The sequence below is a fragment of the Corylus avellana genome, chromosome 1 (genome assembly GCF_965113065.1).
Source record: "Corylus avellana chromosome 1, dhCorAvel1.hap1.2, whole genome shotgun sequence".
NCBI classification, from domain to species: Eukaryota; Viridiplantae; Streptophyta; class Magnoliopsida; order Fagales; family Betulaceae; genus Corylus; species Corylus avellana.
This window is the reverse complement of record NC_142490.1, coordinates 34,945,893-34,967,758: the sequence shown is the minus strand read 5'-3', so window position 1 is coordinate 34,967,758 and position 21,866 is coordinate 34,945,893. Positions and strand designations below refer to the sequence as shown.

Below are 21,866 nucleotides of genomic sequence, written 5' to 3'. Positions count from 1 at the left end.
TCGCCTCCACCTGACCATTGGCTTGTGGATGTCTGGGAGATGAGAAGTAGTTTCTGATGTGCAGCTGGTCGCACCAACTTCGGAATGGTTCGCAATCAAACTGCTTGCCGTTGTCGGTCACGAAAGCATGAGGCATACCGTATCGACAAACAACCGCTTTCCAAAGGAAATTACTTATGTTTCCTGTAGTTATGGTGGCCAATGCTTCAGCTTCTGCCCACTTTGTGAAGTGGTCAACGGTGACCACGACGAATTGACATCCTCCCTTTCCCGTTGGAAGTGGGCCTACCAAGTTGACCCCCAATTGCACAAAAGGCCATGGGGCTAAAATCAGGCTTAATTCTTTAGGCGGGTTGGTCAATATTCCGTCAAATCATTGGCATTTATCGCAATGTTTGACCATTTCATGGGAATCTCGGTTCATCCCTAGCCAATAATATCCTCCTCGGACGGCCTTATGGGCTAGCATTCTTCCTCCCGAGTGGTTGCCACATACTCCTTCGTGGATTTCTCTAAGTATGTATGTGGCCTCATCTTTTGATAGGCACTTGAGTAGAGGAAAGGTGTAGCCTCTTCAGTATAGAACCCCATCGACCAATGTGTAGCGGGCCGCTTGGATGCGGATTTTCCGAGGCAGCTTGCCCACTTTTAGGAATTGTAATATATTGTGGCCCCATTTCGGGCATTTCTCTTCTTCCTCAATACACGCAACTTGTTCTGTTCAGATAATTGAAGGTTACGCTAACTCTTGAACCAGTTTTCCAACCTCTGTGATCTCTTCTTCGGTGGCGAGGCCTATACGGGCTAGAGTGTCTGCCTGTGAATTTTCTTCCCTTGGTACCTTTGTGAAGATGACTTTATCGAAGAACTCCATAACTTCCTTCACTTTTGCTAGTTGTCTTTTCATTTTGTCTCCCCAGGCTTCATACTCTCCTTTGATATGTCCGACCACAACCTGGGAATCACTTTTGACTTCCAGGTTCTTCACTCCCATCTCTTGGGCCATATTCATTCCGGCAATTACGGCTTCATACTCGGCTTCATTGTTAGTGGTGGTGAACTTCAATTGTACTGCCGCTTTGCATTCTTCTCTGTTAGGCCCTCTAAGCATTACCCCAGCTCCGCTATACCTCCAAGTGGAGGACCCATCTACATATGCCACCCATGTCTCTTCTTGGGACATTTCTTCTTCATCGAGGATGTTGCGAAATTCATCCAAAAAGTCAGCCAGTGCTTGCCCCTTCGAAGACGTTCTCAGGCGAAATTCTATATTGAATTCCCCAAGCTCTATGGCCCAGTTGACCAGTCTTCCCGACAAGTCTTGCTTTTGCAAGATTTTTCTCAAAGGATATTCAGTTAATACCTTGATGGTATGTGCTTGAAAATATGGCCTCAATCTCCGAGCAACTATGACCAAGGCGAAGGCTAGTTTTTCGATCCAGGGATATTGCTCCTCTGCTCCATGCAGAGCTTTCCTAGTGAAATAAACAGGACTTTGCACCCCTTGTTCTTCCCGAATTAAAGCGGAGCTTATGGCTGAATGGGACACTGCCAAGTATAGATATAAAGCTTCTCCTTCCACTGGTTGGCTCAGCAATGGTGGGCTGACTAAATATTCCTTTAATTCGTTGAAGGCTTTGTCACATTCTGACCTCCAAGAGAAGGCCTTCTTCAATATTTTAAAGAATTGAAGGCATTTATCGGTTGAGTGGGAGATGAACTGACTTAATGCCGCTACTCTTCCTGTTAATTGTTGAAGTTGCTCCATACTCTGACGTGCTTCATGCTTGCATGTCCAGAATTGCTTTGATCTTTTCGGGATTGGCCTCAATTCCTCTTCGGGAGACAATGAATCCGAGGAATTTTCCCGAGGATACTCCGAATGCGCATTTGGAAGGATTGAGATTCATCCCGTAATGTCTCAACACATCGAAAGCTTTTGCCAGATCTGTAATGTGGCCGGCTGCTTGTTTGCTTTTCACCAGCATATCATCCACGTAAACCTCCATATTTCTTCAGATCTGCTCCCGAAACATTTTGTTGACCAACCGTGATACGTGGCCTCTACATCCTTCAGGCCGAAGGGCAGTACTCGATAGCAATATAGGCTATTGTTTGTCATGAAAGATGTCTTCTCATAGTCGGATTCGTGCAAGGATATCTAGTTATATCCTAAGAATGCGTCCATGAAACTCAAAATTTCATGTCCCGAAGTTGAACCTACTATTAGATCTATCCGTGGTAGAAGATAGTTGTCTTTTGGACAGGCTTTGTTGAGGTCTGTGAAGTCGATGCACATTCTCCATTTCCCGTTGGATTTCTTCACTAATACTACGTTCGCCAACCAGGTAGTATATTGGACTTCCTTGATGAATCCCGCCTCTAATAGAGTAGAGTTCAGTAAGAATCATGTGTGTGTACCTGTAGCTTATGAGCCTTTTTAGAGCTAGGTCCCATGGGAACGGTAATGATGACCGAGTAGAGGATCCAAGATCTGGGCGTAACGGATGGAGGAGTTAATTGTTAAGTGCTAAAATATTCGTATTTTTAATCCTTAACTTACATGTGTTAATCCCTTAGTTTTGATTAATTTAGGCCATTTTAGTTCTTTTATGAGTTTTCCTTGATTTTGTAGGTCATTGGAAGAAAAAGAATCAATTCCGGAAGTCTTGAGCTTCTATTTTGGGAATTTTGGAGGCTCTGATAGAGCGATCGATCGCAGGGGAGCTACGATCGAGCGCACTACAAGCGATGACGACAATGCATAAGGCACCCACGATCGAGCGCAAGCACAAGGAGGATCGATTGCAAACCTACGATCGATCACACACGGGCTTCGATCGAGCGCACCCATGCGTGAAGGCCAAGTCAGCCGCCAGCCTTAATATGGAAAGAGCAACTTTTAGGGTTTTGTAGCTTTGTGCGAACTAGGGCTCAAACCCTGTGATTTTTAGGGTTTCTAGAGTATTCCTAAAGGCCTATAAATAGACCCTTAACCCTCTAGAATAGACACACTTTCCAATGAGAAGAATTGAAGCTCTTCAAGTTCAAGTTTCGGGTTTATTCTTTTCCTTTCTTTTCTTTTATTTTATGAAGATGTTCAACATCAAACTTATGTGTAACTAATTTATTTAGTAGGGCTAGATTGAAGCCCTAGTTATGTTTAGTTAATATTCAATATTGGCGCCCTTGTGATGATCTTGTTGTAATATCTAAATTGATTAATTCCTGTTTTCATGAATTCCTCATATGTGTGTACCTAATCAACATATGCATGTAGTATGGACTAGTTAGTTAAATCAATTTGGATGACCGAGTCCTGGGTTTAACATAAGTAACAAAAGAAATCTACACCAGGTTCTTGGGTTAATCAACATGGGGAACCGGGAGTATACACCCATGCCCTAGGCCTCATGTGTTTGTCGATTTTCACAGAATATATGCTTTCTTAAAGAACAACTTAGTATACACCCATGCTAAATACTTTAAGAAATAACAGAGTTAAAGTATACATCCATGCCTAACTCATTGCTTAGGAAAATCAATAACTTAAGAAGTATACACTCATGCCCTTAGGTTGACAAACATTAGATATACATAACATTATCAAAACATTGGCATATTGACATATTATCTATATATAATTAGTGGTGGATATCTAAGCCCTACCTTTTTATTATCATCAAATCAAAATCCAATCTTTGTTTTGTTTTACTTTTGGAATTTAATTTTAGACAAAATTTAGCAATCCTTGTGGGAATGACCCCTAACTTGCACCCTATACTACTATGTTGACCTCGTGCACTTGCGGGTAAAACATCCAATTATTTGCCTATTAATTTAGGTAGATATTTGTGAACAACATTAATGTTACGGTTCCCTGACCGTTATGTTTGATGACAGATCATTCTTGCCATTGATATCATTCCAAGAATGGTGCGTGGCGGATATCGTGGTTTGCGTGATCCGGAGAATGGTGCATAACCGTCGATGGCATTGAAGTGTGTGTCATAACTAACCCAACAAGTGCGCTATAATCGACCTGTTAGCGTGACCGGCGCATACCTTGCCCGCAACTGTCGTATTCTCACATTAAGTATACCATTCATTGTGCGAACCGAGTGGGCGTGATCTTCCGAGAGTGTGGGTTTGACAAAGTGACGTTTCGTGCTTCCGAAGCTGGGTTACTTCTTCTTAGCAAGCTCATATGAAGGTGCTGGGCTTTTATCTGGGCAAATGGGCTCCTGGCCGGATTGTTGGATATCCGGCCTAGTGACTTCAGGGTAAAATATGGTGTAACACTTTTGAACACTAATTCATTATGGTTATGGTCAACATGTTAGAAGCCAACAATGGCGGAATATATATCCAAGTTCCTCATTTGCTTAGATAATAAATCTCCAACTTAAAAGCATATGCTCTTTTTCATTGAAATCGGATTCGAGTACTATATTCCAAATATATACTTGTTCGTTAATTAGTCTATTTATGTGATTTAAGACTTATAGTTTTCAAACAGCTGATCACTTAATTTTCTGGTTCTTTTGCTTCTCTAAGAGTCTTGTTGTTAATATGCTTTATTTGTCTTATTATCTTTTTCCTCGTCCGTTTTTATTCTCTATTTCATTTTCTATTTTATCTAGACTCACTAAAATTGATTTGAATTATTTTTATAGGGAAAATTTTAATTTAGCCCCCCAAACTACCAGCCATTTTCAATTTAGCCCCCCCAATGTTCAAAATGTAATAAAGTAACCCCCCAAACTACTAACCAGTTGCAATTTGGTCACTCTATTAGTCATTACCATCATATTGGATGGAAAATTCAATACAACGTAGTTTTGGCAAGGTTAAGTTACCAAAATGCACTTTTGGGATAAAAAATCAAATGTAAGAAGCCCCCCAAACAACGCCATATTGATTGGAAAAAAATGGATGACAGGAACCAAAACATTGCCGTTTTCATAAGTTTTAATACCCTAGAGTAGTGGAAACACACAGTGGGTCTTCTTCTCCATTTTCTACTTCACTTCCCTTCGCCACACAGTAGTGTATAACCTTATGATTCTTGCTATTTTCTCTCTTGCCTCTCTTCTTGTTGGCATTACTATGGACGAATGGCCGAAGGGTGCCCATGATGGCCTCGAAATTGTTGCTAGCATCTTCCTTGTTGTACTTGTCACTGCCACAAGTGATTATAAACAATCTCTGCAATTTAGGGATTTGGACAGGGAGAAGAAGAAAATTACAGTTCCGGTTACCATAAATGGGTTAGACAAAAATTATCAATATATGAGCTACTTCCTAGTGATATTGTTCATCTTGCTATTGGAGATCAGGTCCCTGCTGATGGGCTGGTCTGAAGATGAGGCAATGAAGATATATATATATATCTTGTACGCATCTCTTATATGTATCATTAATACCATATTATCGCACGTATCCATCCATATTTTTTTTTAAGAGAGCCCAGGTCTATCCTTAAAACATCTCTTTCGTAGCCTCCAATCAAACTTTGACATCTCACTTAAACACACCAAAAAACAATAAGACTAAAACACATGATTACATCTCTTTCTAACCCACCAATACCTAAACCACTTCACCCCTCCAGCCAAACGCAGTCGCCGGAATCCATGGAGTCACTGCCGGAGAGAGAGAAAGAGAGGTAGATGCCGCGACCCTGCGTAGGTCAGCAAACCCACACGGGTCTGGCCGGGCTGGGCCAGACCGGGCCATGACCCAGCCATGGGTCTAGCCGTGACCCACAGCTGGGTCTGGGGGCGGTGTGCCTCTATACTCCAACTGTGGATTCTGACGATGCCTTTATATTCCAGCGGTGGCATTTGCTGGAGGGGGTGGAATGGTTCATGGGTTAGAAGAGGGTGTAATCTGGTGTTTTTATCTTAGTGTATTTTGGTGTTTGAAGTGAAGTGTCAAATTGTTATTGGATGCTACAAAAACAGTGTTTTAAGGATGGACCTGATAAAAGGTTTTCTCTTTTTTTGAATCGACTATTGAATCATGTGAGTCCTACAAATTTAATTGTCAATTAAAAAAAAAAAAGATAATTGGAAATAAAAGAATAGCAGGTCTCTCATACGTAAATCAAAACACGTTAAAGTGTAAAAACATATTCATAATATCTCATATGCGGAAACATTTACTTCACATAACTCTAACCAACATATTACATGTTTCAACTATCCATTTTTACAATTAAAAATTCTTTCATTTATTTTTTATTTTTTTATTTCTTACAACATCACCTCATATCGATAATTTAGTAGAAGGTATTGTTTGCTAAATTAACATGTTCATTATCTAAAATTATGAACTCAATATCTCTCTCAGAGTTATATATGAAATAGAAAGAAAGATGTAGGTTTAAAAAAAACAAATATACCTCATACGGGTCTCATGGGACACAAATTTCTTTCAAACTGGTTTGAAGGAAATTTATTTCAACATATTCTAATAAGTAACAAGTGTTATTCAACATCTTTGGGCTTCTCAAAAATTAATGTTTGGGTTCCTAGATTAGTAGAATGACAATAAATGACTGTTAAGAATATTAAAGAAAACATGTGAGATGACACTTGGCACTTATTGGAGTAGGTTAGAGGAAATCTCTGTCTAGTCTCATGGATCTTGGAATTCAACTGCAACACTTATATCCAAACTAGTTGGACTTCTAAGTCTTCTGTAGCAGAATCTTATTATTCCTCCATGAAATCTTTTGTAGCAGAATTAAGGCTAAGGATACGGCCACTTAATTCTCTACCCCTTTATCCTTGAGTCACTAACTTTACGTTATTCTCATAATGTGAAAATAACATATATATTTTGGTATGCCAACCAAAATGCTATGGTCAGAGTCTAGAGAATAATATCTATAAAATATATCTAAAGGGAAAATTTATTATCTATTTGCATACTAACAAAGGATTTGGATTCCCTCTTGGACAATAATCACAATATTTCATGCGATTACCCAATGTATTGAGGTTAGTCCAATCAATGATAGGTCTCACTATTGGATACATCTAAGTAATCTATATAAAACATCTGAGTCCACAATTCCCACAGAATTTAGAATCAAAGTTTCAAGTAGTCTTTAAATGAATTATTGTCTTTTCTTAATAGACAGTATCTTTATGAAAAGATAAATGCTTAGTCCATTCAGTGCCTTAGGTTCTCAACACCTACACATTAATCCGAAGACGCCGTTTCGCTTGATCAAGGTAGATCACCAAGATTCGATGTGTAACAGTCTTACTCAAAACGGAATTGCCCCAGTTCTATTTACCGACTACGAACTTTATATCTTCAAAGATACAAGGATTATAGACTAAAACCTTGTGCGATAACCATGTTATTCACACCCATAGCCATATTCAATGTCATCCTCAAGACCTTACAAACATTAAATGTCATCATGGATTTTGTTAATACAGTTTCTAGTATGGTGAATTCGAGGGCAAATTCGTAATTCCTCCAGTGCTACTTCTTCTCTAATCTGCAAGACAAAAAGGGGTTAAAAGAATGCGCCGGGGATGTTTCAAGTGAATCCTCCTCCGATGGTAAAGTTTAGCGTATCTCTATTGTGATTGTAGAACATAGGAAAATGTCATGTACCTCTCTTCTTCGGTTTGTGAAACTTTTTATAAAGTAGGTTGTCTGGTGTTAAAATTGGTAACCGGGCTAAGGATTCGGGATTTGGGAGTAACCGACAGAAGAATTGATAATCCGATCTTCTGACTGTTACGAGCTAAGTGTAGCGCCTCAACAGTTTAATGTGCATCCATGAATTCCATATAACAGCTTCAACTATTAATGCACATCCCATGAATGTCGCCTTATGCCCCTTGCAAGTAATAAATGTGTGCTTCCAAATGACTAGGGGTGAGCAAAAACCCGCCCGCCCCACCCCGATCCGCCCTGCAAAAGCTAGATTTTAAGTTATTTTTCACGGGTACGGGTGGTTTTTTCCCAAACCCGGGCGGTGCGGGGCGGGTTAAAGGTTACAACAATTTTTTTCCCCGGATACCCGACCCGCCCCGCATTAATCAAATAAAAAGAAAAACCCTACTTTTCTCCAGCCGCCTCCCCCTCACCTCTTTTTTTTTTTTTCCTTCTCCTCTCTTCCCTCAGTCTCACGTCTATCTCTGCTGTCTCGCCTCTCTACCTTCCTCTCATCTCTCTTCCTCTCTCTCGTCTGACTCTTCTCTCATCTGCGCCGCCGCCCAACCTCCGCCGATCTAGGTTTTTTTCTCTCTCTAGACCTCTTTCATGAATGGGGATCCAAGAGATCTCTTCTTTCATTTTCTTAATCTAAAGATGTTGGGTTAATCTCGGGGTTTAGCAACTTCTGATTGTTGGGTTGTCTGTTTAGAAGGAAAATAGATGATAAATCTGCAGAAGATATGAAAATGGAGGAGAAGAAAGAAACCCGCCCAACCCTCCCCGATCTACCCCGACCCGCGCGGATTTTGCTCCTTGTGCCAACCACCCAAGTTGAAATTTTCCAACCCGCAGGGTGCGGGTTTGGGTAGGAAAACTGCAGAAATCTGTCCCGAACCAACCTGTGCTCACCCCTATGGATGACACTTGATAAGCGTCAAATGTTGCACATTCAAGCCCCTTAATTTGCATATGTTAATTCCTTAGCGTTGTTATTTGTTTAATTTTGTTTTGTTTTTGTGTTTTCAGGTGTTTAATAAAGATACAAGAAAATCATTGATTTTGGGCTCAAAATGCATTTCAAGTACTGTAGCAAAAATACTGTAAAAAAGTTACTGTAGCGGAGTTACTGTAGCACGTTACTATAGCTATAGTATGCTCGAGCACAGCAACAGTGCACTCGAGCGCACACGGGCGACAGAGACAAAAAGGAGTCCGAAATTGATAAGGAAAGTTTTTCTAGGTCTCCCAATCCTATTGGGAGACTGAATTACGATTTTTTTTGGATTCTTAGGGCTTCTTGGGTTCTCCTAATCCCTATAAATAGGCCTCTATGCATTGATAAAAAAAAAGACACCGCTTCTTAGAGTTAGAAATCAGAAAATTGTCTTTGAAGCTTAGAAGATCATGAGCGGCTAAACCCCTTCGTGGGGTGTTGATGTAACCCTATCCAAGCACAATGGTTTGATTGTATTTAATTTCTAGATTTTCAATTTATGCATGTTGATTGTATAACTATGAGAATTGCTACCTTTTGATTCTGTTCTTAAATTCCAAAATCAATATTTGTGAAATTCTTATCTTGTCTTAGAAAGTATTTTATTTTTGTTAATCTCAAATCATTCTTGTTTTTTGTGATTATGAGGATGATAATTATACAATGGGTTTAATTGACATATGATCAATAGGATTTGATAGGCCATGCCTAGGGAAGATGGATTGTACTACACTCTAGTTTAGTGTAATTTAGGTAGACAGTCCGTGCCAGCCGAAGATGGGTTCCACTTATTCATTGACATTGATTGTATATATCCTGTTAAAGAATTTGATAATTTACACCTAGGAAAGACGGGTCATACCGCATCTTAGTGGTTAGGTGGATGATCTGTGCCAACCGAAAATAGATTATGCTTATTCTTTAATAAAGTAGTTTCTTATTTATTTATAACATTGATAGAATGAATTTCTGGGATTAATTATGATTAGTCATTGTTGTGCGGATGAGGTGAAGTCACTACCCTACACTCTCTCTCTTATTTTAAATCTCTTTTATTTTCATGCACTTTAGTTTTAAAGAAAATCAAATCAATTCCCTTTTTAATTAAGTTAATTTTGATCTTTCGAATTTGATAACAAAACCCCGGTAGTCCTTGAGGTTCGCCACCCTCTCTATAGCCATATCCTACAAAGATTCGTCCTATTGCGAGTGGTTATTTTTATAATTGATATTTTTGATTATTTGATATACTTGGTTGGTGGTTTGTCTCGGCTTTCCCTTCAGGCGGGTTGAGGTTGTCCAACTATGATCTTCCGAGACATAATGAATCCTTGACAGTTTCGAGTCACTCGCGGGCTCTTGGGCTTTGATGACATTCATGTTCCTAGGCCTAGGTGAACTAGGCTCATGGACTAGGTCTGTTGTTTCCGGTCATATAAAATATGTGTAATAGATCTAAAATCACTGGGATTCGGGGGATAATCCCCAATAAAGTGAGTGATTAAGAACGTAGAGAAATGAATATCTTATTTTTAATGTAAATTAAGAAGATGAGAGATAAATAATGTCTTATAATTATTATTGATAATGTGGTCAAGGATTATGTACATCTCACATGACAAGATCCTACTAGATTTAACCAAAAAAATTAATAGAATTCAGGGGTTAAATTGTTTAAATTAAAATGTAATGACTAAATTGATACCCATATAAAAATTCTAACGATAATTTATATATTAGATATCCACTCGGCCATCCTAGGTCAAATTGTGGGCTCAAGAGCCCATGATTTAGGCCCAGTTGATTGGACCTGTTGTGCAAAAAACACGATCACAATTAGGATTAAATGAGGCGAGAACAATCACACACAAGATAATACCAAGATTTAAGTAGTTCCCTCAATGTGAGGTACGTCCATTGGCGGAGGCGATCAAGAAGAAATTCACTATGAAAGATGGAGTACAAAAATATAGTAGAGAGAAAATTACTTAGACCCAAAACCCCAATACACCCAAATCTCACTATCACACAATAGAGATTATTCTCAAAGGAGAAAACAAAAGACAGGAATACTAACTCTTCTTCTTTTGTTGGGACAAGATGGCGACTGGTCTCTCTATTTTTTTCTCACCGGCACTAGGCTTCTTTTTCTCTCTCTCTCTCTCTCTCTCTCTTGCTACTCTTTGTTGCCAAGAAGAAAGAAAACAGAACCTCTTGCTCTTAGTGCCTCAAATCACAAGCAGCTCCCTCAATTTTCTCTCTTGTTTTGATCACTCAAAACAAGAAGAAACCTTGGCTCTTTTTCTCTGTTTCAGTGTGGTGCTGTTTTTGTGCCCTAGAAACAAAGGCTTAAATCTTGCCTTTATATAAAAGATCAAGTCGGTGCACTTAATAAAACCGTAGGTGTTCAAACTCCAATTACAAGTCAAACAAGGACACAAGACAATCCATAACCCAATAGGACTTGTAAAACCAATGGACCCCACACCAAACTTGATGGGTGAAAGACACCCACGTCAACAATCTCTACCTTGACTTGAAACCCATCAAGTCGCACTAATACGAATCTCCTTCTGATGCCTCCGCCCAAGCCCCTAAGGGCTATCACATTCCACAAGTGACACTCAAGTCCAAGCATCTCTTGAACTTGAGTATAGGACCTAGTTTAGACTAACTACCATGCTTCTCTACCAGTCCTCTAGGCCACACAGCTTTCTCTATTGGCTCTTTCTTTTTGTAGACCCATCTGCACCCTTTAGCCTTCTTTGCCTTGAACAATTTAGTCAATTCCCAAGCTTTACCTTTATGTAGTAACTCCACCTCTGTCGGCATGCCATTCTAAACAGATGATGAGTCTACACTACCAGCTGTTAGAGCAAAGGAAACCATGTCCTCAAATCCATACCTCTCCGGTGCTTTTCGATCACGTTTCTCTCTTCGTCTTGCTAAAGAATGAGGATCTTCTGGTGCTTTGAATCTCTTGATGATTCTTCGTCATCACATATGCCCATGAGTGAACGCTGTTCATCAAGCTTCACCTCCACGACCTGTTTCCCTTTCTGGCTCTCAGTCGATGCTTCATTCTCACCCTTCCTTAACATATAGGTCTCATCAAACACTATGTCTCTACTAACAATCTTCTTCTTTGAGACTAGATCCCAGAGCCTATAGCCTTTAACACCATATTCCAAACCAAGACAAATACATTTTCTTGACTTTGAATCCAATTTCAATCGTTCTCCACTCTACACATGAACATATGTTGGACAACCAAATATTCTCAACATAGAATAATCAACCGGTTTACTTGACCATACTTCCTCTGGAATCTTGAAGTCTATCCCAGTGGTTGGAGATCAGTTGGTGACGAAGCATGCATAATTAACTGCCTCAGCCCAGAAACCCTTTGGCAATCCTGCACTTAACCTCATACATATCGCATTTTCCAATAGTGTTCTGTTCATCCTTTTGGCAACTCTGTTCTGTTGGGGAGTCCCTCTCACTGTGAAGTGACAAGTAATGCCTTCTATTTTGCCGAATCCCAAGAATGCAGTTTCTTTGTACTCTAGTCCATTGTTGGATCTCAGATACTTCACTCTTCTTCTAATCTAATTTTCCACATGTGCCTTCCACTGCTTGAAGATGGTGAAAACCTCAGACTTGTGCAACATAAAATACACCCAGACCTTTCTTGAAAAATCATCAATAAAACTGACAAAATAATGTGCACCTTCATTTCATGGCACCACCACTGGTCCCAAAACATCTGAGAGAACATAGTCTAGAACACCTTTGCTTGTATGAAACGCCTCCTTAAAGCTAACTCTTCATTGCTTCCCATACAGGCAGTACTTGCAGAAACTCAATTTACATGACTTCACACCTTTTAACAAATTCTTCTTATGAAGCTCAAACATATTGGGCTCGCCGAAATAACCAAGCCGCATATGCCACAAAACTGTGTTATCATTATTTGGTTCTGCCGAGGTGGACACTGCAGCTCCACCTGTAATTGTGTCCTCGAGTAACTTATACAAATTGCCAATTTTCTTTCCCTTCATTGTCAACATAGCACCTTTAGTTATTTTCATAACTCCATTTTTGGTTGAATAACCATAGCCCAAAGAATCCAATGTGCCTAATGAAATCAAATTTTTCTTAAGGTCGGGAACATATCTAACATTAGTGAGTATCCTGACAATCCCATCAAACATCCTGACTTTTATGGTACCTAGTCCAATGGCCTTACACCTAGCATCATTGCCCATTAGCACTGTACCCGCATTACAGGATTTAAATGTGTCGAACCACTACCTATTCAGACACATATGATATGAATAAGCAGAATCCAAAACCCAAGAGTCTATGAGAGAATTTTTACCTGAGGAAATTGAAAGAACATCTGCGCTAACCTCACTATCATCAGACTCACCATCGGCCACACTGACTGAATATGCAGAACCTTTCTGATTCTTCTTATCTTCCAGGTCTTGTTTCATCAACCTGCAAAATTTTCTGTAGTGCCCTTTCTTATGACAATAATAGCACTCCACATATTTTGCATCTGATCGAGATTCTCCACCCTGTGCTGAGACCGAGACTGCTTACCTCTGCCATTCTTCCCCTTAAACTTATCTCTTCCGCGCTTTGGCTCAAACTGTGCCACAAGCCCATCAGCCTGATCATTGACAGGTTTTCTCCGTGTCTCATATGACAGGAGAGATCTTGTCACCTCTTCAAACACTAGAGTCTCTTTCCCATATAACAATGTCGTAACCAGGTGATCATAAGAAGGGGAAAGCGATGCGAACAGAAGTATCGCTTTATCTTCTTCTCTAATATTCACTCCATAATTCAACAATTATGTATTTAACATGTTGAATTTGTTGAGGGGCTCCAGCAAATCTGTATTTTCCTCCATCTGTAAACCATATAGCTACTTTTTCACGTATAGCTTATTTGTCAAATTTTTCGCCATATATAAACTCTCCAATTTCTGCCAAATTGATTCTGCCTTTCCTTCATCAATCACATTGTGAATGACTTCATCTGATAAATTAAGACGGATCGCACTGGCAGCCCTTGCATCCATATATCTCTTCCCAAACATCATTCTCCATCTTCTCGGGTTTTTTGTCTTTCCCAATAGTGCCTTGTGGACTCTTTGTTGAATCAGTAAATCCTTCATCCTTCTTTGCCAAAGAGAGAAATTATTCTTCCCATTAAACTTCTCCACTTCAAACTTGGTACTCGCCATATTTGCCCTCAGTTTGATTTCTTGAACCTGAGCTCTAATACCACTTGTTGTGCAAAAAACACGATCACAATTATAGTTAAATAAGGTGAGAACAATCACACACAAGATAACACCATGATTTAAGTGGTTCCCTCAATGTGAGGTATGTCCACTAGCGGAAGTGATCACGAAAAAATTAACTATGAAAGATGGAGTACAAAAATATAGTAGAGAGAAAATCACTCAGACCCAAAATCTCAATACACTCAAATCTCATTATCACACAATAGAGATTATTCTCAAAGGAGAAAACAAAAGACAGGAATACTAGCTCTTCTTCTTTTGTTGGGACAAGATGGCGGTTGGTCTCTCTATTTTTCTCTCACCGGCACTAGGATTCTTTTTCTCTCTCTCTTGCTACTCTCTGTTGCCAAGAAGAAAGAAAACAGAACCTCTTGCACTTCGCGCCTCGAATCACAAGCAGCTCCCTCAATTTTCTTTCTTGTTTTGATCACTCAAAACAATAAGAAACCTTGGCTCTTTTTCTCTGTTTCAGTGCGGCGCTTTTTTTGTGCCCTACAAACAAAGGCTTAAATCTTGCCTTTATATAAAAGGTCAAGTCGGTGCACTTAATAAAACCGTAGGTGTTCAAACTCCAATTACAAGCCAAACAAGGACACAGGACAATCCATAACCCAATAGGACGTGTAAAACCAATTGACCCCACACCAAACTTGATGGGTGAAAGACACCCACATCAACAAGACCCAAGCCACAGGCTCCAATTGAGCCAAGGAAGCCCATGTGCCAGTACAACAATTGCATAAGGAGTATGGGTAGTAGGGAATAAATGATTTATTTGCTCTTTTTGAAACTGTTGGATAAGTGATTGAACATCGGATTATCTTTTAATAAGAGCCAAAGTAGAGTTGACAAATTTAGATGTTTTGGTGTAGAAAGACTCCACCTAAGGTGACAATTAAGACATAGTAATAGAACAATTATGTGCCTATTGCCACTTTTGAGGTATAGTCATGAATGATACTTTTAAGAGTATTTATATAATTGCAGACTTGTAGATTATGGTGATAATAAGTTGACTAAGTACCACATTGATACTTTGCGTGCTATTCCTACCTATTAGAACATTATTGTTGTAGGATAATAAGAGTCAGAAGACTACACAAAAGTTGTCATAAGAATTACAGTAATAATGAGGAGTTACGTGAAGTGTAAATAACTTGAAATTGAAGAGTTTGTAACGTGTAATGTAGAATGGCTAAGTTCTAGAGTCTTAATAAGTGTACTTCTAACATGTAAGAACTAATCGAGTTGCATGTGGTTTATTATAAATAGAAGACAATTCCTTCCATTGATTTATGGAAGTCAAAACCCAAAACCTTGTGTTCATATAAATTTAATACTAACCCGTCAATGTTACAAAGTGAAAGAAACTTTAGGATTAAAAGGAGATGAATACTAATGTTAATACGCACACTCAAGAAACTTTGAGGAATTAGGAAAGATAAGACTTTGAGAACTAGTGATTAGTAACTGGTTTGGAGAGATCCCTATTCTAAGGATAGTTAGCACATCTAGAAGGAAAAAATATATATATATATATATATTTTAGCCCTCTGAACTATTACATATTTGCACTTACGCTCTAAAACTTTAAAAAAAGAACAACAAGGCCTCTCAAACTACCATTACGTGTCAAATTATACATTTTTTCTCCCCAAAATACCCTTAAAGTTATTTAAAAAAATAACCATTTGAACAAAATAATATTATTAAAAAAATTGAACAAAAAAAACTGAACATACCAAAAGGTGTGGCCCTTTTCATATTAGCTCTTTATTTATTTTTTTTTTTTCCAAACGGTTATTTTTATATAATTTTAAATTTTATTTTTTAATAACTTCAAGGGCATTTTGAGAAGAAAAATGTAAAAGTGACTAATTTGACACACAATGGTAGTATATGGGGCCTTAATGTTACTTTTTAAAGTTTGAAGACATAATTACAAAATCGATACTAATTCGGTGGGTTAAAATATATTTTCCCCAAAATAATTATTAACGAATAAATGTGTTTTTTTCTCAACGAATAAATGTTAATTTTATTTTTATATATATTAATTAAAATTTAAAACTTAATATGTTTCTTGGTCCCACTCAATAAAAAAATCTTGGATACCACTTATAAGGCTATATAAGGTTTTGAAATTTAAATCACTTGATTAGTAATTCCTCATTCAATATCTCAGTCTATTTAACAAATTGAAAAAAAAAAAAAAAAAAAAAAAAAAAAGGGTTGGATGGGCCTATCTTTCCTTTCTTTTCATTAGCCCATCATTAATGGGCTTCAATTCGATTTGGAGATTGCAATCTCTTAGCCTTTGATCTACTCCATTATCCTATATTCCTATCCCCACCAAATCTAATTCCCTCTATATAATCCATTTTCAGTCACTAAAATTAAAAGTTGAGAATAGGCGCAAACCCATCATTTTGTGTCCTCCAATAAAAGAAAATAAAATAAACACACACGATCACATCTAAATCTACTAAAAATTTTAAAATAAATAAATAAAAAATAAAAAAAATAAAAAAATGCCACTTCACATAACCGGATGTGATCCCAAATGTGATCTGGTGTGTTTTTTTTCTTTTATTTTCTTAAGTACTACTAAGCTAAGGTATCAATCTCTCATTAAAAGACACAAAAAGGTGAATTTCTGTCACAATCCCATATAAGCAACTCTTATGCAATGTGAACATATAATGAGGTGTTCTCTCTTATCTCTCTTCCTTTTATAAACGAATTTGGATTCTCTCCAATTCAAATGAATCAGAAAAAATTCAATTAGTTTTATTTTAAAATGTAAAATGATAATTTTGCCTTAATTAGATCACCTCCCATTCATTTGAACGGAAGAGAATCCTTGTCCTTTATAAACTAGAAGAATGTGTTGTAGAGGAAGAAACAATCAAAAGTTTAAATGTGATGGGAGTATTAATTGTGAGCTAATTTTGGGGTCCATAGACAATAAATGTCTCAATGTGTCCAATCCACCCCCCACCAAATGAATACATCTGTACTCTTTGTGGGGCCCAACTCTAAACAAAAACTTGTAAAGATTAAGGACGCAGACAGACACGGAAGTCGGATCATCCATTTCACTCAGCCGGGGCCCCACCCAAAGCACAAAAGGTCAAAAATAATCAAGTTGGTTTTTGTATCATTTTCATTTAGCATGTGGTGGGAAGATCCGATAGGTTGTCGTGATGGATAGGGGTGTGGTGTGGAGTGGTGGCGTGGCTTCTGTTTCTTGTCAATGCCTATTGCCTTCAATGCCTTGGGCTTATCAATCGTTATCACGAATTACTTGTCAAACTATCATCCACCACCTTCCTTCTCTCTTCATAAATCACACCCCACCACACCACTCCCAATTCTTCAATCGATTCCACACTCAAAAACACCCCCAACGGCCCCCCTTCTACATACTTTTTGATAAATTAATTCATGGGGTTGTGTTTTTTACTTCAATAAATTCATGCCCTTTTAATAAAAACTTCACTACATTCCGACTCAATTAAATTCTCTTATATTTATCCAATTTCTTCTAGGAATACTTTTTTTGGCACCATCATCTCCACAACAATGAATATCCTTTAAAAATAAAAAAATAAAATAAAATAAAATAGATTGCATTAATAAAAGAGAATTTTACACTCTTCTTCCACATGCCAATACCACCTTATCACAATTAGAGCTAGCAATTTTCAATATTAGTTAATTTGACATGAAATTAGCAGGTTAAAGTAAAGAAATTTGACCCATTTAATTAAAGTGGTTTGAGTTAGGGTACGTTCAACTATATGCATAGGGCATGTTTGGTGTGCATTTGAGGGGCTTAAAAGTGCATTTGACATTCAAAAAGTGCGTTTGAAGAAAAAAGTACCATTTTTAGTGAAAAAAAAAAAAAAAAAAAAAAAAAAAATTTAAAAGCGCTTTTAAGAATTCGAAAAGGCTAAAAATGGCCAAAACGCACTTTTGGCAAAAACTTAAAATAAAGCTTTAGCCAAAAACCGCTTTTTGACTTAAAAATTATATTTCTCAAACATGCTCTATAACGAGCTAGGAAAAAAGCGCTAGCCACATGGCCCACATCTGTGGTATTACACCAAAAGGACTAGTCAATTTGAAACTTCTTTAGAATTCATTATAAAGCTCAATTTCACCTAGTAACTAGGTAATGTGGGACTTAGCACCCATAACTATTTTTATAAACCTCACTCACTCTATGTAGACTTCTTCTCATCTTCTCAATATGAAACCGAGGTATTACATGCTCATAGTTTTATACCTATATCTCCACATGACACAAACCTGACACATAACATTAGAGTTGTCAATTTTTGACATAACCCATAAATCCAACACAAAATTAATTCATTATAATTAACTTGTATAAATCCATACCTCAACACAACTCAAATAGGACACAAGCACTAATTTTTGTGTCACCTCTAACCACATCCAATTCTAATGGAGTCTAACGTTACCCTTTTCACTTTCCCAAGAATAAGCTTCCAGCTATCACCCCAAAAAAAAAAAAAAAAAAAAAAAAAAACAGTATATTTAAGGAAATTTATTTCTGTCGGTTCCACGTGGCAACAAGTGGCCACCACGAAATGACTAAAGATATAAGGAAAAAAAGGGGTGCAGTGAGTGACAGCACATGTCAATATAATAATGTGCATAAATTCATAGGATCCATCGCCAAAAATTCCCATGCACCGAAAAAAAGGTTAAAAAGAAAGATTTGTTTCGGTTGGATCATGTGGTCCACCCAACAATGACACCTCATCGCATCCACCGGACGCTACGCAATATAATTGTTGACTCTCAATTGTTTAATTGGAATCACGACAAATTTCCAATATTACTTCCCCAAACAGGCTTAATAAATTTGAATTAAAATAATTAATCCTTTTTATCGAATATTATATAAAAATTAAGTAGGTCAACTTTACCCCACTGTAATTCGTTTTACCTTTCAGTAGATTCCAATTTGCGTGCCTCACTATGCGGTTTCTAGATCTTTTTATTAAAATATTTTTAAAAAATCAAAAAAATAAACCCACTGTGTCAAAATAAATATAATAAATAAATAAATCCGTACATGATCTGACAGAAGCCTTTTTTTTAAAAAAAATAAATATCCTAAAAATATTAATAAAGTAATGAAAAAATACAGTTTTTTAAACTAACATGTGTACCTGCGTTTGATACGCTTACTAGGAAAACCACTATTTTTTTACACGACATAATAATACACATTGAATATAATATTTCGTGTGAAAAATAAAAAATCCAAAACGTGCCATTTGAAAAGATTATATATAATAATAATATAATTAGGGAAACTTAACTTTATTTCTTGAATTGTCATATTTTTGTAATGTCTCACTTAAAGTTTAATTTCTTTTAATTTAATGTATTTATTAAAAATTTACAATCTCACCCCTCTGTTACCTTTTTCCCAAAATACTCCCAATTGTGTTTTAGAAAGAAAAAAAAAATTGCAAAAATTAAGGTGTCCAAATTTAACAGTATTTACAAAAAGATCCTTAAATATATTTTCTAAATAAAAAAAAAAGGTATTTCAAAAATTTTGTTAGAATTTAACCAAAAATCCTAATAAATGAGGAACATTTAAAAAAAAAAATAATAATAATACACTGAATTAAGAGGTTTTACATTTTAGAAAAGAATTATAAAAGATGTGACAATTCAAAAAGTAAGTAAAGTTTTTTTTTTTTTTTTGATAATACTAATAATAATAATTAATTAAAAAAATTAAAAAAGGAAAAAGGAAAAAGGAGGGAGATGAATGTGGAAGGTTAGTCACATGATGCCGGCCATAGAGGGACAAAAATGTCTCCATTTCAAGGGTCCCACTTGCCAAAATCACACGACAGAATATGCTCGAAAGTCCAAGCTTTTTTTTAATGCACCCACCATCATCAATTTTTATTTAAAAATCTTATCAGAAAAAACCTTTTTTATATTCTGTTCCATCAAGTTGGAAAGTAACGAGTTTCGCACTTATCGTATGATAAGTTTGTTTTCCGGGAAAGTAGCACCTGACTTTTACCATATCCATCTATCTATCTATTCTATAAAAGCATAAATAATAATGTTGATTACTCATATGCTGAACAGGCCTGATCACACTTTGCAGATTCTGTCTATCCACTAAAGTTATGCAATTGATACTAGGGTAGGTTTAACTGACCCTACTGCCAGGGTTACCTGTATTTATATTTTTGTGTCGGGTTTAAAAACAGACTTACCATTCTCGAAATCTTTTAATGATCTTTTAAAAATGCTACTTTTTTTATATCTCCGTCGTATCAAATGTTTAATTTTCATTCACGTGTTTACTCTTATATTAAATCTTTTTAATTTTAAACTCGGAATGTGTTTTGAACACCTTTTTTGGTGTGGAAGCTCTGAAAGCAAAACATCTATAAATTTGAGTTTTTTATTATGATTTAATTATGAAATTTAATTTAAGATTTGTCTGTTAACATTTTACATAAATGTGCACACTACGCGCACATATATACAAAAGACTATATATATATATATATATATATATATATATATGTGTGTGTGTGTGTGTTTGTTTATTTATCTAAGTTCAGACCCCATACAAACACACAAATATAGAGAGATTATATATATTTTTATGTACTTATTTATTTATGTAAATTCCTCACCCCAAATAAAAAATCATGGTTGCCCCAGTATAAGATTATATATGTCAATTTTCACCCGACTTATGTAATTAAACAGATTAAACCCTTTAACCTAAACCCATTGTATAAAAAAAATGTCAATTCTAACTTTAGTAGTATAATTCAGCAGCTGATTCTCACCCTTGCAGAGGTTGATATGGATGTAGCAAAAATATTGCAAAACCGAAATTTAAGGAAATTAATTGTGAATAAAGAAGCTTACAAATTAATGTTTTATGGGAAAAAAAAAATCATAAATTGGATTGGCTAAAAAAGGGTCAAAGGCACCTCTGCCGGCTCTAATTTAATTTTTATAGTTTACTTTAAACAAGTTCATGTATTTATTAAATATAATATCTTAGACCATTCTAATTCTATATTTTATGAGTAATACTATAAGTTTTTCTAGAGTTATTCTAAATATGATGTGGCTTTAAAATTACCGTTGAATTTGAGATGTGATTTACTGACTTTTGATCTATTGGTGATTTTAAAAGTCACATCACATTTGAGATAACTCTAAAAAAACTCTAAAATAACTTATAGCATTACTCATATTTTAGTTTGTTTCATTAAAACATAACAAAAGAAAATTAAAAATAGCTATGAATATTGTTAAGATTTGTCATCAAGTCCAATCAAACGACGGCACTCTTAAGATACGTGTCTGCAAATATAAGTTTATCTTGACCCAAAAGACAAGGAAATATATATGTTATCAGAATATTAAATATATATATATATGGCGTACAAAATAATACACATGGGCAACATTGTCGAAAACAAATGAATTAATTTTATTTATTTATTTATGAATTATAATTCCTTAAAATAATAATGGAGATTGGAGAGTAGAGAGTGACATGTGAGATATGAAATGTATATGATGCGTTAGGGCTATTTTGGAGGTATTTAAAGCCGGCTTTCTTGACGGTTCGTAGGATTAGGTTTTTTCCAACATGAATTATTGTGAAATAGACAAAAAAACTTCTGTTGTCGTTGAAACTAACTGATTTGTCATTCATATAACCATCTGATTTGACAAATAATTCACGGGGAAAGAGGAAAGCTTCTTTCAAAATAAATACATTGTCTTCCACGTCAAAATTATTGAGGTTTCCTTTTAAACAATGTT

General features: G+C 36.5%; 1 protein-coding gene across 1 annotated transcript; it reads right to left on the bottom strand.

Annotated features, from left to right (window-relative positions):
• Nucleotides 1-736: 736 nt before the first annotated feature.
• On the bottom strand, nucleotides 737-1,768 carry LOC148589745 (uncharacterized). The gene has a single exon (XM_088514912.1). It carries the CDS (start codon nucleotides 1,766-1,768, stop codon nucleotides 737-739), a length of 1,032 nt encoding a protein of 343 aa, XP_088371038.1.
• Nucleotides 1,769-21,866: the final 20,098 nt, after the last annotated feature.

Excerpts from the sequence above, each read along its gene's own strand:
- LOC148589745 (XM_088514912.1), bottom strand. The coding sequence starts at position 1,768 with ATGGAGCAACTTCAACAATTAACAGGAAGAGTAGCGGCATTAAGTCAG.